Source organism: Hylobates moloch, unplaced genomic scaffold (assembly GCF_009828535.3).
Source record: "Hylobates moloch isolate HMO894 unplaced genomic scaffold, HMol_V3 SCAFFOLD_4, whole genome shotgun sequence".
In the NCBI taxonomy this organism is placed as follows: Eukaryota; Metazoa; Chordata; class Mammalia; order Primates; family Hylobatidae; genus Hylobates; species Hylobates moloch.
The window spans coordinates 49857999-49871655 of NW_026652279.1; the positions used below are offsets into that span (position 1 = coordinate 49857999).

The 13657-nt window shown below is 36.3% G+C and overlaps 1 protein-coding gene across 7 annotated transcripts in view; it reads right to left on the reverse strand.

Moving 5' to 3' along the window:
• The window catches only part of PHLDB2 (pleckstrin homology like domain family B member 2), a 235411-nt gene that overhangs the window by 25766 nt on the left and 195988 nt on the right, over positions 1 to 13657 (reverse strand). For 5 of the 7 annotated variants that reach the window (XM_058437521.1, XM_058437518.1, XM_058437517.1 and 2 more), the window contains 4 exons: positions 10799 to 10954; positions 9783 to 9893; positions 4852 to 4941; positions 1163 to 1306 (listed from right to left, as the gene is read on the reverse strand). In XM_058437521.1, coding sequence (XP_058293504.1) covers positions 1163 to 1306; positions 4852 to 4941; positions 9783 to 9893; positions 10799 to 10954 — 501 coding nt within the window. The remainder of the gene's footprint in view (positions 1 to 1162; positions 1307 to 4851; positions 4942 to 9782; positions 9894 to 10798; positions 10955 to 13657) is intronic. The other 2 variants (XM_058437522.1, XM_058437520.1) reach the window with 1 other exon arrangement.

The window sequence follows — 13657 nt, forward strand, 5'->3', positions numbered from 1 at the left end:
GTGTTGATAACATAACTATACTATAGATTTTATGGAAATGCTTGTTAGTATTTTGAGAACTATCTGAGATAAGTTGCAATATTTTGGTTGAATGGTAACTGAAGGATGAGGGTATAAAAAGTGCTCAAACATATAAAAGCCAGTAGGGGACACTCAAGGTATCAAAACCTTACAACAATTCTAACACTATTAGAACACACTAAATGTTCTTAAGAGGAAAAAAAAAATCAGAGAAGAATGCAACTTGCCTTTTTAAAAATGCCTTTGGTAAAGTAGAAGAAAAGATTCCACATAAGTAACTTTGCTGTCAAAATAACATTCCCAAACTCTAAATTCCAGTTCCTAATTACCTGTTGCTCCTGCTGCTGCTGCTGCCTTCTGTGTTTCTTAGCTGGTAGAGGAGGAGGTGTGTCATTTAAAGGTAAAGGGTCGACAGATGTAGCCATGAATTCAGGCCATGGGGCTGATGTATGTTGAGTGATAGGATGAGGAGAAAGTGTGGAAGGAAACACAAATCCAGAATAGACAGGTGATCTTTGCTTTATAGGAGAAAGAAAAGGTATATATGTGTCCACATGAAATGAAAGAATGAGACATAGAAATGAAATTGATAGTTTGTTCTGTTTTGTTATATTTTAATTAAGAAGTTACAACTGATGGGCAATATCTTTCAATTTAGCCTCTTATTAAAATCCCACATTGTAAGCGACTTGGATCACTGAAGGTATTTTAATTTATTATTAGCCCCTCCCGTAGAAGGCTTTTAAAAGGCCTAATATTTAAAAGCATCCATGTTACAAAAGAAAATCGAAAACAAAGTCAAACTGAAAAGGCAATTCAAATCAACAATTTTAGAAAGGTTTTTAATTTATAAGAAAACTAAGTTGAGTTAGAGTGCTAAGACATAGAACATATTTCTTTGACCTTACTTCTCCTAGTATTCCACTCTGTAGCATAAATTTCATGGTTTCTAGAATTTTTTATTGGTAGAGCATTACCCCCAAATTGGTATACTTTATAAACTCAGCCTTACCCTACTCCTCTGGCCAAACAGATATACATTTGTCATGCACACTCTTGTGGACCTCACTTTCAGTTGGCCGTGGGTTAATTTCTGACATGAAGAAAAGCAGTGAATGAATGAAACGTCATGCCTACACACCTCTTTACTCTGTGGCTGGCTCACCAGCACAGCTGTGGCAGGCTCAGTGGCAACAGCATCAGCATCAGCAGGAAACTGAGTGGAAGGGGATAGATTCGTGGAATTGCCACATGGCTCATTAATCTCATTTACACTGATATAGCCCTAAAAGGAGGAATTCAGAAGTTAAACACAAAGAAAGCAAAAGCTGAGGCATGCGAGAGTATTAATGTTCCCAGTACAATGAAGTTAGCTTAGAGCGGCACAGCCAGATATCTGTGGTATTATCAAATGTTTCATTAAAGGAATAATCAGCAATTAAAATGGATTTACATTGCTTAATCTTGAAAATTGGCATTCTAAGTATTAAACATAATTTTTCTGATGAAATCAAGATAACAGTATTATAAATAACCCAAAACCTTCTATTTAAAAATATTCAGAAGTATCAGCATTCATTCTGTTGATGGATTAAGGCTGTCAAAAACATATACATTTAAAGTAATAGCACACCAAAAAATCCAAGATGTAAAATTGACAATGCAATCACTCATTCCCTAATTAAAGAACCTTTTCCACAAATCTTCATTCTTAGATTTTCACCGTTTCTGTTTCCTGATGAATTAAAGTGTGAGGAAAATGCGCTGAGGGCTACTGGGTTTTACACTAAGAAAACATTTTTAAAACAGTAATTATTTATAGTGAGTTCTAACTTTTGGGCATCTCAACCAAATGAGAATAAAAATAACACTGTCCTTTCATGCAGGTGAGCCTTCCCTAACAAAACAAATGTGTGCATGCACACAGACACACACACACACACACACACACACACACACACACACACACACAGTCCTAAGGTAGAGTTGCAACCAGGGCATGTTTCAATTCAAGGCAGCCTCCCTAACCCCCATCTCTACCCATAAGACAGAGAATTTCCAGTTACTTTTGAACTCAATAATTCAGTTCTGGCTTCAGCTTAGAGAAAATACCCACAGATCAAAATATCTGAGAAGCAGAACTCCTGAATCTGTGGAAAAGGCACTTGTCAATTTTCATGGAAAGTAATTATACAGACCAATCATTATTTTCACCACCCCAATAAAACATTGTGAAAAAGCTATATAAAATAACATCTCTCTTTTAAAGGTGAAATTGAGTTAAATTTGACACAAAGATTCTTCCATGAGTCCATCAATCCTTTTACAAATTATAGGCTGAAAAATAAAAAACCTTGATTTTTGGTAAAACCTTGAAAGGGCTGATAACAAAGTGGAGAATGCTAGAGTGATTGTTTATAAATTGGATGTGTCAGAGACTTGCACTTGAGAAGGCAGGACAGATATCACGTAAAGTTTTATAATGTTAAACTGAAGAAAAGAAGTAGTCAACTAGGTCAAGTTCATTCAATATGTAATACTGAGTCAGAAAGAAAATGAACAATTTTGAGCTTTTCTTTTGCTCAGTTAATAGTAGACTGTTTTGAAGCCAAGTTTTAATTATTTATATGAGTCATAAACCATAAAATTTAATTAATTGCTTCAAAAATGTAAACTGCTTTAAAACCTGGGAGGTCTTTAAGATAGGTTATAAATCAATCACCCCTTTAAAAAAGAAAAAGGAGGGAGAATGAAAGACAGAGTAGAAGAAAAAAAAGAAAAACATCTTGTGAGTCAAGTCTGCTTTGTACAGGAAAGTGAACACACAGCACAAGAATTGTCATGTGTTCTCATAGCAACTCATTGTTGTACTCAACAAGCAGAAGAGTTGCAGATACATAACAATAGTAAAACAAACTAAATGTGCTTTTGACATCAGAATGTCTGCAGGAAATAAAGACCAACTCATTAACAGAAAAGGAAAGACTTCATTCTTCTATTAGGAGATGAAGAGACTTTAGAGCCCATCTAATTCATCTGGATGCCATAAGGTCTTCAAACTCTGTATGTCCAGAATCAACTCCAAATCTTCCCTCTTAAACAATTCCTTCCCCAGTCTTCCCTATCTCACTAAAAGGTGCTTACCATCTACTTCATTATTCAAAGTGGAATAATGGCATGATTCCGGACACCTTCCTTTATTTACTTCATCCCAGCATCCAATCTATCAGCAAGAACTGTCAACTCTACCTGCAAATACCTGCTAATCCAGCTAACTCCTTCCATCTCTCTGCCATCAGCATCTCTAGCCTATGCTACTGCAATCATCTCCACAACAATTTCCCTGCATCTCCTTCTCTTACTCTTTATGATCCAGTAGTCACAGAGCAGCCCAGAATGATCTTTACCAAATGGATAGCAAATGTCACCTCCATGCTAAAACCACTTAAAGGCCCCCCATCACACATGAAGTAGACCATATTTCTTTAACTCACAAGACCTGCACCTTTACCCACCTTGCTAACATTGTCTTAGGCCATGACATTCCATTCACAACCACGCTTTGTTCATTGAACCTCACAGTTCCATGTTCTGAATAATGAAAAGAAACTATGAAACTGAATGATCTAATAAAGCTTTGGAAGAAATATTTCACAAAATGCTTCTGAGGTACACATATAGTCACACTTACTATTGTGATGAGCATTTTGTTTCATATACTTACACACACAAAAATATTTTCTATGTAAGAGTCCTAACTCCACTGTCTAAAGGGTTTTTTTTGATTATGCAAACACTTAAGTAGAAGTAAGCTTTTCTTTTAGCTTTTTAGAAAAACAATAAATATAAGGAATATAAATATAGGCTGGGCACAGTGGCTCACGCCTGTAATCCCAGCACTTTGGGAGGCCAAGGCAGGCAGATCACCTGAGATCAGGAGTTTGAGACCAGACTGACCAATATGGTGAAACCCCATCTCTACTAAAAATACAAATATTAGCCCGGTGTGGTGGCGGGTACCTGTAGTCCTAGCTACTCAGGAGGCTGAGACAGGAGAATTGCTTGAACCCAGGAGGCGGAGGTTGCAGTGAGCTGAGATCATGCCACTGCACTCCAGCCTGGGAGACAGAGTAAGACTTCATCTAAAAAAAAATATATATTAAACTATTTTTCCTCAGTTATAATTTTCCAAATTAGAGTTAAAATGTTCTCCCAGTGTGGCAGTGTAGCTCCTTAAGATATCTGGTGGGCAAAGTGGTGATGGGGACTGCGGAAAGGTGGATATTGGAGATAAAGAGTATGTACAGTTTACTGTAAATAGGACTTTCCAGTTTAGAGGGGAAAATGGCAGAAACAACAGTTGTGGGAGTGGGGAGTAGGGAAAGAAAGAAACCAGACCACCTTCTAAAATGTTTGCAGGCATTTTCATGTTCTATAAGACTCAGGAGAAAGAGAAGCAAAATAAGAGAGGGGAGGGAGAAAGGAGACTCAGGAAGGAAAAACGAGAATTTAAGACTCATCTTGGTCTGGATCTTCAAGTTTTTGAAACACCAAATTAACCCACAATTTCACCGCCCAGCAAAGTAGACACACACACACACACACACACACACACACACACACACACGATGTGCATCTGCATTAGACACAAGGATGATCTCTGAAATCCTCAAAGCACACATAATGAAAGGCAGGGAAACTATCCAAGCATTGAGTGCTTTCATAGGTCCTTTGAGTTAATATTTTTATTGTTCAGCTAATCAAATAAAGCTGAGATACATCTCCTGATTTCCAAGGCAACATAAAGTGACATGTAAAATCATAGCTTACCTCTTTTAAAGTATTGGGGTTGACGGGAAACCCTTTCCCCCCAGAGAGGCTGGAGTATTTCTTTTCCAAATTACAAAGATTCTCCTTTTCCTGAAGGAATACAAAACCTATTAAACTTAAAAGTCAACCTTGGATGCAACTGAGAAGCACAGTGACATTGCATTAGAGACTAACATCAGATTCTCACATATTTCCCCCATTTCTATTTTCTCTCATCATACTCAGTCAAAACTTCAAATCTGTACCCTAGAGGTCATCTTCTGCTAGCTGACATGCTGCATGAGTTGTTTCCAAACATACTTAGCTATATAACTTTTAATTCCTAATAAATTTTATAGAGTCATTTAAAAATGTGTTTAAAATAAAATTTTAAAAACATTATTTTCGGCTAGGTGCGGTGGGTCACGCCTGTAATCCCAGCACTTTGGGAGGCTGAGGCGGGCAGATCATGAGGTCAAGATTGAGACCATCCTGGCTAACACGGTGAAACCCCGTCTCTCTTAAAATACAAAAAATTAGCCAGCTGTGGTGGTGGACACCTGTAGTCCCAGCTACTCAGGAGGCTGAGGCAGGAGAATGGCATGAACCCGAGAGGCGGAGGTTGCAGTGAGCCAAGATTGTGCCACTGCACTGCAGCCTGGGAGACAGAGTGAGACTCTGTCTAAGAAAAAACAACAACAACAACAACAAAAATTATTTTCTAATGTCATTTTCTTTTAATCCTTCCAAGTAACACGTAATTGTTGTTGATGATGTAATATCACAGGATGTTGTTGATGACATAATATCTGATGATGTAATATCACAACCCAGTGATATATTTTCTTTTGGGAACTTTATGGTGTTAGCTTTTATGTTTGTGTCTATGATTCATCTTGAATTAATTTGGTACTAAGCAACATTTATGTGTCACATTTTTATTGTGGTATAATTTGTATACATGTCCTTGCCATGGCTGGGGCTAAAATATTTTTAATTTAAAAAATGTGCATTCAGTGAAATGCATAGATCTTAAGTATATAAATTTATGAGTTTTAACGGAATAATATCCCAGACAAGATAAAGAGCATTTCTGTCATCCCAATCATTTCCTCATGCCCCTACCTGTCAACTTCCACCCTTATGAGCAAGCATTGTTCTGATTTCCATGGCTTTAACACTAGTTTTGCCTGTGTTATAAAGTGTTAGAAAGTGTTTGCCTACTTATAAAATGTAACCACTTTATATAAATGGAATCATACAATATGTATTCTTTTGTGTCAGCCCTCTTTCACTCCGTGTTACAGGCATCAGTAATTCACTGTTTTTTATTGTTGAGGAGTCCTGTATTATATAAATATACCTAACAATTTGCTTATCCATGCTCCTATTGATGGATATTTAGGTTTTCTAGCTTTGTTTTGTTTTGTTTTGTTTACTATTATGGAAAAAGCTACTTTAAGCAGTCTTGAATAAGTTTTATATGAAGACATGTTTTCATTTATATTGTGTAAATATCTAGAAGTGGAGTTGCTGGGTCATAGATGGATGTTAAAAAAAACTTCTACGAAGTTCTCTGAAAGGACTGTATATTTTATACTCAAGTCAGCAATGTATGTAAGTTCTACTTGCTTCATATTCTTGTCAACAATTGAGATTTTCACTTCTTAACCTTAGTCATTTTAGTTTATGAGGCGGAATTACATTGCTGTTCTAAGTCATATTTCCTTGATGACTAATGATGAGTATTTTCCCATGTAACTTTTTGGTTCTTCATATATGTTCTTTTGTAAAATCTCTATTCAAGACTTTTGCCTGTTTTTAAAAAAAACTTATTGATATATCGCTATTATTATTGATGTGTACAAGTTCTTAATATGTTCTGCATACAAGTCTTTTGTCATTTCTTTTAAAAATTTTTGCTTACTCAAGGCCATAAATGTATGCTTTCACTCTTATATTTTCTTCTGGAAACTTTATCATTTTAATTTTCATATTGAGGTCTCTGATATCTCTTGAATGAATTTACATATATCATATGACGATATTGAGGTTTATTTTTTTTCCATGTTGACTCAGTTGATCTAGCACCATTTCTTTGAAAGACTTGTTTTGGTGCCTTTGTCAAAAATCAAAAGACAGTATATATGTATGGGTCCATTTTTTGGACTCATAGTTCAGTTTCATTGATCTATTTAATATATGTGTATTTGTATGGCAGCACCACCCTGCCTTAAATGGCTCCAGAGTAAATCTTGAAATAAGAGTACAAATCCTCCAACTTTGTTCTCGTTCAAAGTCGTTTTGGCTATTCCAGGCTCTTTGCATTTTCATATGCAGTTGATTCCTATTATTGGTGGTAACTATGTTCTATAATGTTGCCACAAACACTGAAATTAGTGAATACTGAACCACTGCCCCTAAAAAAAATACAGGGTTGGGTTCCTGCAAGCCTCTAGTCACAATATTTTCATCAACTGATCAATGCTGAACTTTGTTTTATGTGTGTTTCTGTTTGAAGACACTTACTTAATATTATATTATATACCATTATACAATATATTAACATATTATACTATATATTATTATTTGTATATTAAGATATATATTGCTGATTCATTAACCTTGAACTGACAGTCAGCAACGCTGTAACAGCATGAATGAAGTTCATCTAACACACGTATTTTCTCCATAAGGCACTTCACAGCCTTCTTGCATTTAGGAGCACTTCACCGCACTTAATCACTATGCTTGGGAGGCATTTTATGCAGCAAATCACCAACAAAAAACAAAAACGTAAAAACATGGCATTAAATAATCCACAAAAATAACACTTGTTTTACAGTATAAGAGATAAAACAAGAAGGCGGGATGCTGCCTTGTTCAACCTCAGCTGGGAATGTGCATATTGGCCAACTCAAAATTTTCACCACTCCGTGCATTTCTGTGAATGACTACAAAAGTGTCACAAGTATCAATTTAGAGGTTACAAATACCTTTTAGCAAGTAGACATAATCACAAATATAGAACCCCTAAATAATGAAGATCAACTGTAAATTTTAGCATCAACTTGTCAATTTCTAGAAAAAAGTCTGTTGGGATTTTGATTGGGATTAAAATGTATCTATAGATCAGTTTAGAAAAATAAAAATCTTAATACTTATACACCACAATTTTTATAATCTAATTGTATCTTATATATTTTAATAGGATAATATTATATCTGTGATTGTGCTTACCCATTTTATAAAATCTATCACTAGGAGTTTTTCTCTTTTTTTGGCTAAAATTTTAAATATTAAATACTACATATTACACTATCTAAGTTAATCTGTGACTTTGAATATTGTGTTCCAAAGGCAAAATAGTAGTGAGGATGCTAATGGAAACAGATTTCATCCCCGGAGCAAGGGATAGAGAGGGAAAATACAACTCCATTCAGAGACTTCAAGGTGGGAAAAGGAGGAAGATGGAAGTTGTCAAAAATATGTGCGGGCTGCTGGGGCACCTCAAATGGGCTCATAATTCTGTGTGAAGGATCTATTTCCTCTCTCTTCTTCCTTTTTTGTTTTTTGTTTTTGTTTGTTTGTTTGTTTTGTTTTGTTTTTTTGAGACAGGTTCTCACTCTGTTGCCCAGGCTGGAGTGCAGTGGCATGATCTTGGCTCACTGAAACCTCTGCCTCCCAGATTCAAGCGATTATCCTGCCTCAGCCTTCTGAGTAGCTGGGATCACAGGTGTGTGCTACCATGCCCAGCTAATTTTTTGTATTTTTGGTAGATACAGGGTTTTGCCATGTTGGCCAGACTGGTCTTGAACTCCTGGCCTCAAGTGATCTGCCCGCTTCAACCTCCCAAAATGCTGGGATTGTAGGCATGAGCCACGGTGTCAGGTCTTTCCCTTTCTTCTTAATCTAAAATAGCTAAGAAGGGAATGTATACTCATTTATTTTAGGTGGGACTATGGTACAGCTTCATCCTTTAATACTTCTTTCTGGATTTGGTCTTTCTCTGCATGCTGTTCTGGGTCTATCACACATTTTCATGATCCCAAGTGTCATATTGCTAATGTAGTGGCATAAATGCAGGGTTCGGATCTGAGACTAGCCCCACTAACTTTAACGTTTGGTGTCTTATTGCTGAAATGATACCAGGGGCCATGTCAGAGAGTTAGGCTACAGCTTGCTTTTCAATGTCTTTGGGCAAAGAAATCCCTTTACAGGTAGTCACTTTAGGTGTTGGACCAGAAGAGGACATAGTCTCTTTGGTGAGGATGATCTTGCCACCCCTCGACCATACCATATGTAGTTTCTACCTACCCAATTAATTCAAACTAAATGCAATGTGACATTTGCTAGAAAGACCCATGCACAAATAACTGGAGTTCAAAACACCAGATCAGCTGGGCCAAAATATTTGACAGTAGTAAAAAGGACATTTTTCCTTAAGTCCACCCTAAATTGGTGTTAGAATGCATTTTAACTATTTGATGAATGGTATGACTTCTTTAAAAAACAGGAAAATAATCATTTAAAAATACAGACTTTCTTATTGTTCAATTCCCACCTATGAGTGAGAACATGCGGTGTTTGGTTTTTTGTCCTTGCGATAGTTTGCTGAGAATGATGGTTTCCACCTGCACGTTGTGCACGTGTACCCTAAAACTTAAAGTATAATAATAATAAAATTAAAAAAAATACAGACTTTCCATCGTTAAGATTTTTACAATGTGAAAAAAGCATGAAGAAAACATCCTTGCTTATTTTCTGAATGGTAGTTAATAGTTCAGAGTATCAGCTTATTAATGTGAAGGATTAAATTAAAAAGTACATAAAAATCTTCCTTAAATTGTATAGACATTCACTATTAAAAGGTGTTTACTTTAAAGGGGGCAATTTCCCTGAATTTGGAACCTATATTTTACTGTAGCCAGTGCTGAAAAGGAAATACTTACTCTTTGCAACATCATTATTAAATTATTCTTTTCTTTCACAAAATGATCTTGTTCTCTCTGAGCCTGCTGAACAATGTGATTGGCTTGCTTTTTCAATGCAGAAATTTTTTCCTGGAGGAAAAGAGATGATCGTAGGAAGATGTACATTAGACACTCAAAAGTTTGCTAGTCTGTCCTAGAAAAGGGAGAAAAAAAACTTTCACAACTGGAATAACAGTGACTACATTTTAGTTGATGGTGGGCAGTGATTATTACCAAGAGACCGTGAGGCACTTCTTTGACCTGTCAGCCTCAATACTTTCTTTACTGAAGGCCAATATAGATCAACTGATTAAAAACCTATCTTGAAGAACCCAGAAGTCAACAGGAAATCTTGTTTTAGGCTATCGATGAATTTTTTTACAACATCTTGGGTACACCTCATGAGAAAAAAACAATGAATTTCTTATTTAAACTGAGAGTTTAAGAAAACACCTTCTCTTGTCTTTCCTTTCCTCAATTTTATTGGTTTAGTACAGAGCCCTGGGTGTGATTCTAAATTCTGGAACAAAGTTGAATTCCAGGCTGGACATCTAAGTGCTAGGGGTTGGGTGGAGTCATTAGTCATCCACATGGCATTCTACTTCTAATGGTAATAAGCTATTAGCCAGTTTTGAGAACTATTGAGCAATGAAAACAGAGAAAAATCCAAAATAGACTTTGTTCATAGAATTATTCTGAACCCAGTTACTATGATTGCAAAAAGAAATAATTTAAAACCAATATCTGAATTCCTGATTTTCTATGCCTTGGTTTGCACATGAATGAAACAATTAGGTATTATTCATAAATGCATCTACAGCATTATGTAACAACTGTAATACATCTCAATTTGTCTAATTTGGAACACCATTTGCCACATACATGGCAGACTATGTAATCTGTTAAATGTGATATTCAGACAGACATATGTCATAGCTATGTTAAGCAGAAGTATACTTTGATTTTTCACATTGAATGACACCTGGCAAAAGTACCTTTCTAGAAACGATGTTCCGTTGATATTCAGCAACTTCACGCAGGAGTTGTTGAGTCAAGTTCTCCTTTTCTTCATCTAGACGGCTCTCATGTTCAAGCTGCTGGAACTCCAGGTCTTCAAAGTGTTTGCTTTCAACATCCAACAAGTCAGCATCCTTTGGAGAACAGGGAATGAAAACAAGACACACTGAGATAACTACCACCTTCTTAATATGAAGAAACATTTATTAAAAGCAGTTGGTCCAAGACATCTTTCCAATTACAATATTGACCAGGGTTAGAACATAACACTCTCTTTTGGAGTTAAATCCCAGAACGTGACTGTTAGAGGGAATCGAAAGGGGTGTGGTGGGGTGGGCAGCATTTATTTCACCCTCAGTTTTAGACTTCTCTGTGGAGGTAAGAATTCTTGCGTTAAACCCACTGGGTGGCTTTAAAATGGAGAAGGAAGTATAAAAACAACTCAGTAAATAACCTAAACATAATCTGCAGTCCAAAGGTGTAACATAGTATTACAAGAAAATTCTTCTTGGCCAGGCGTGGTGGGTGGCTCATACATGTAATCCTGGCACTTTGGGAGGCCGAGGTGGGGGGATCACCTGAGGTCAGGGGTTTGAGACCAGCCTGGCCAACATGGCGAAACCCCATCTCTACTAAAAATACAAAAATTAGCTGCACGTGCTGGTGGGCGCCTGTAGTCCCAGCTACTTGGGAGGCTGAGACAGGAGAATTGCTTGAGGTGGAGGTTGCAGTGAGCTGAGATTGTGCCATTGCACTCCACCCTGGGTGACAAGAGTGAAACTCTGCCAAAAAAAAAAAAAAAAAAAAAAAGGAAGAAAAGAAAGGAAAGGACAGGACAGGAAAGGAAAGGAAGCTCTTCTTTTCTTCAATTTTTCATAGAAAACAAGACTAATATGGAGATTAAAGAGTCAAAAGTTGGCACAGGTACAGACCAGAGGTATCTAATAGGGATACATGTATCCCAGGTGGCACACAACACAATCTGCTGGACTGTGCAGAAAAAAATTAGACCCCTTTCATACTGGTTTTTAATTGTTTATTTTCATTTTCAGTTTCTCAATATATGTTTTCTAATGTATACACAAGTAGCATAGTATGTATACATGATTTTAAATATATTCATTCTTTGGGATGCACACTATATATATTTATAATAATATGGATTATGTATCACATATCTACAAAGGAAACGCATGCTCTAATAATTTTATTAAAGGGATAAGCAACCAAAAAACTTTTGGACATGGGCTTTAGGTGATGACGATGTGTCAGTGGAGGTTCAGCAATTGTAACAATTGTACTGCTCTGGTGGAGAATGTTGATAATGAGGGGAGCCTATGCATGTGCAGGGGCAGAAGGAATATGGCAAATGTCTGTAAGTTCTGCTGGGTTTTGCTGAAAATATAAAACTTCTCTAAAAAATAAAGTCTATCTTTTTAAAAATTGGAAAGTGAGGTTTTAAAGCCAGGGTTCTATGAGCCCATTAAAAACATGTACACACCTTTTTACTGGAAAGTGTAAACAAAGCTTTTACAAGGCACAAAGGGTGACTCAAAAGGTTAAACACCACCACTCTCAGAATAATCTTGAGGACATTCAAGGAAGATCAGAAATCATGAAAATCAGATGGTCTCGAAAAAGCATTCTCTAACCTATGAGGTACTTCAAGACAGGAATATATTTATGCATCTGCATTCATGCAGAGATTGAGGCATGTTGTATAGATTCTTCTCTAATATGCTTTTTGTTTAAACACCCTCTTATTTTTGGAGTCTTTAACATTATTTATAAATGGCATATGTTTAGGAAATTTCTTTTTATTTTCCTTATTTTTTTTTATTTTTATTTTTAGAAGACAGGGTCTTGCTTTGTCACTCAGGCTGGAGTGCAGTGGCACAATACAGCTTACTGCAGCCTCGACCTCCCAGGCTCAAGCAATCTTCCTACCTCAACCTCCCAAGTAGCTGGGACTACAGGTGCACATCACCATGCCTGGCTAATTATTGTACTTTTTTGTAGAATGGGGTTTTGCCATATTGCCCAGGCTGGTCTGAAACTCAAGGGATCCACTGATCTCAGCCTCTACTCACCTGGATCCACTCACCTGGGATTATAGGTGAAAGCCACCACACCCAGCCAGATTTTTTATAACTAGAACTTACACATAATCTACATCCAAAAGGAAGAGGCAGCTGGGCTCTGTGGCTCACAGCTCTACATAGCTAACACAACCAAAGCATTTTTTGGTTGTTCTTCAATCAAATCATCAGAGAGTTGAATAAATAGTTATATGCTAAGTTATCTCTATATCAATATTCAACCCCACCCCGACTCTGGTTTTATATTAATGATAAAGCAAGCTTTTTGATAAAATGAAATGTATTTCTATCTTCTGCAATGACTTTTACTCCAGGGATGATTCATAAAAGAGCTATTAGCCACTGAGTAATTAGTAACAAGACTATCATGTCAACACAGACTGAATTCTCAAAGCTTAAGAGCAGGAAAAACACAATTTGAAAAACATATTCAACATTTCTTAACACTTCTTTACATTTTATTTGGCTCTAAAAAAATATGCGCTCAATTTCAAGTGTTTGGTTGACATTTCAAGTTTATCAGATATTTCAAATTTATAACTTCTAAAAGAATTAATGAATTAAAAGAATTAAGGAATTAAGAAATAACTCAAGTGTTATGGCTTAAAACAATATCTTCTGTTTTGAAATAATACACTGGCTGACACATAAGCACATACACTCAAGTTTATAAGGTCTTCCAATTAAGCTTGATTTGTGGCCAAAGATTACTGAGATTTAAAAAAAAGGAATAAGCCC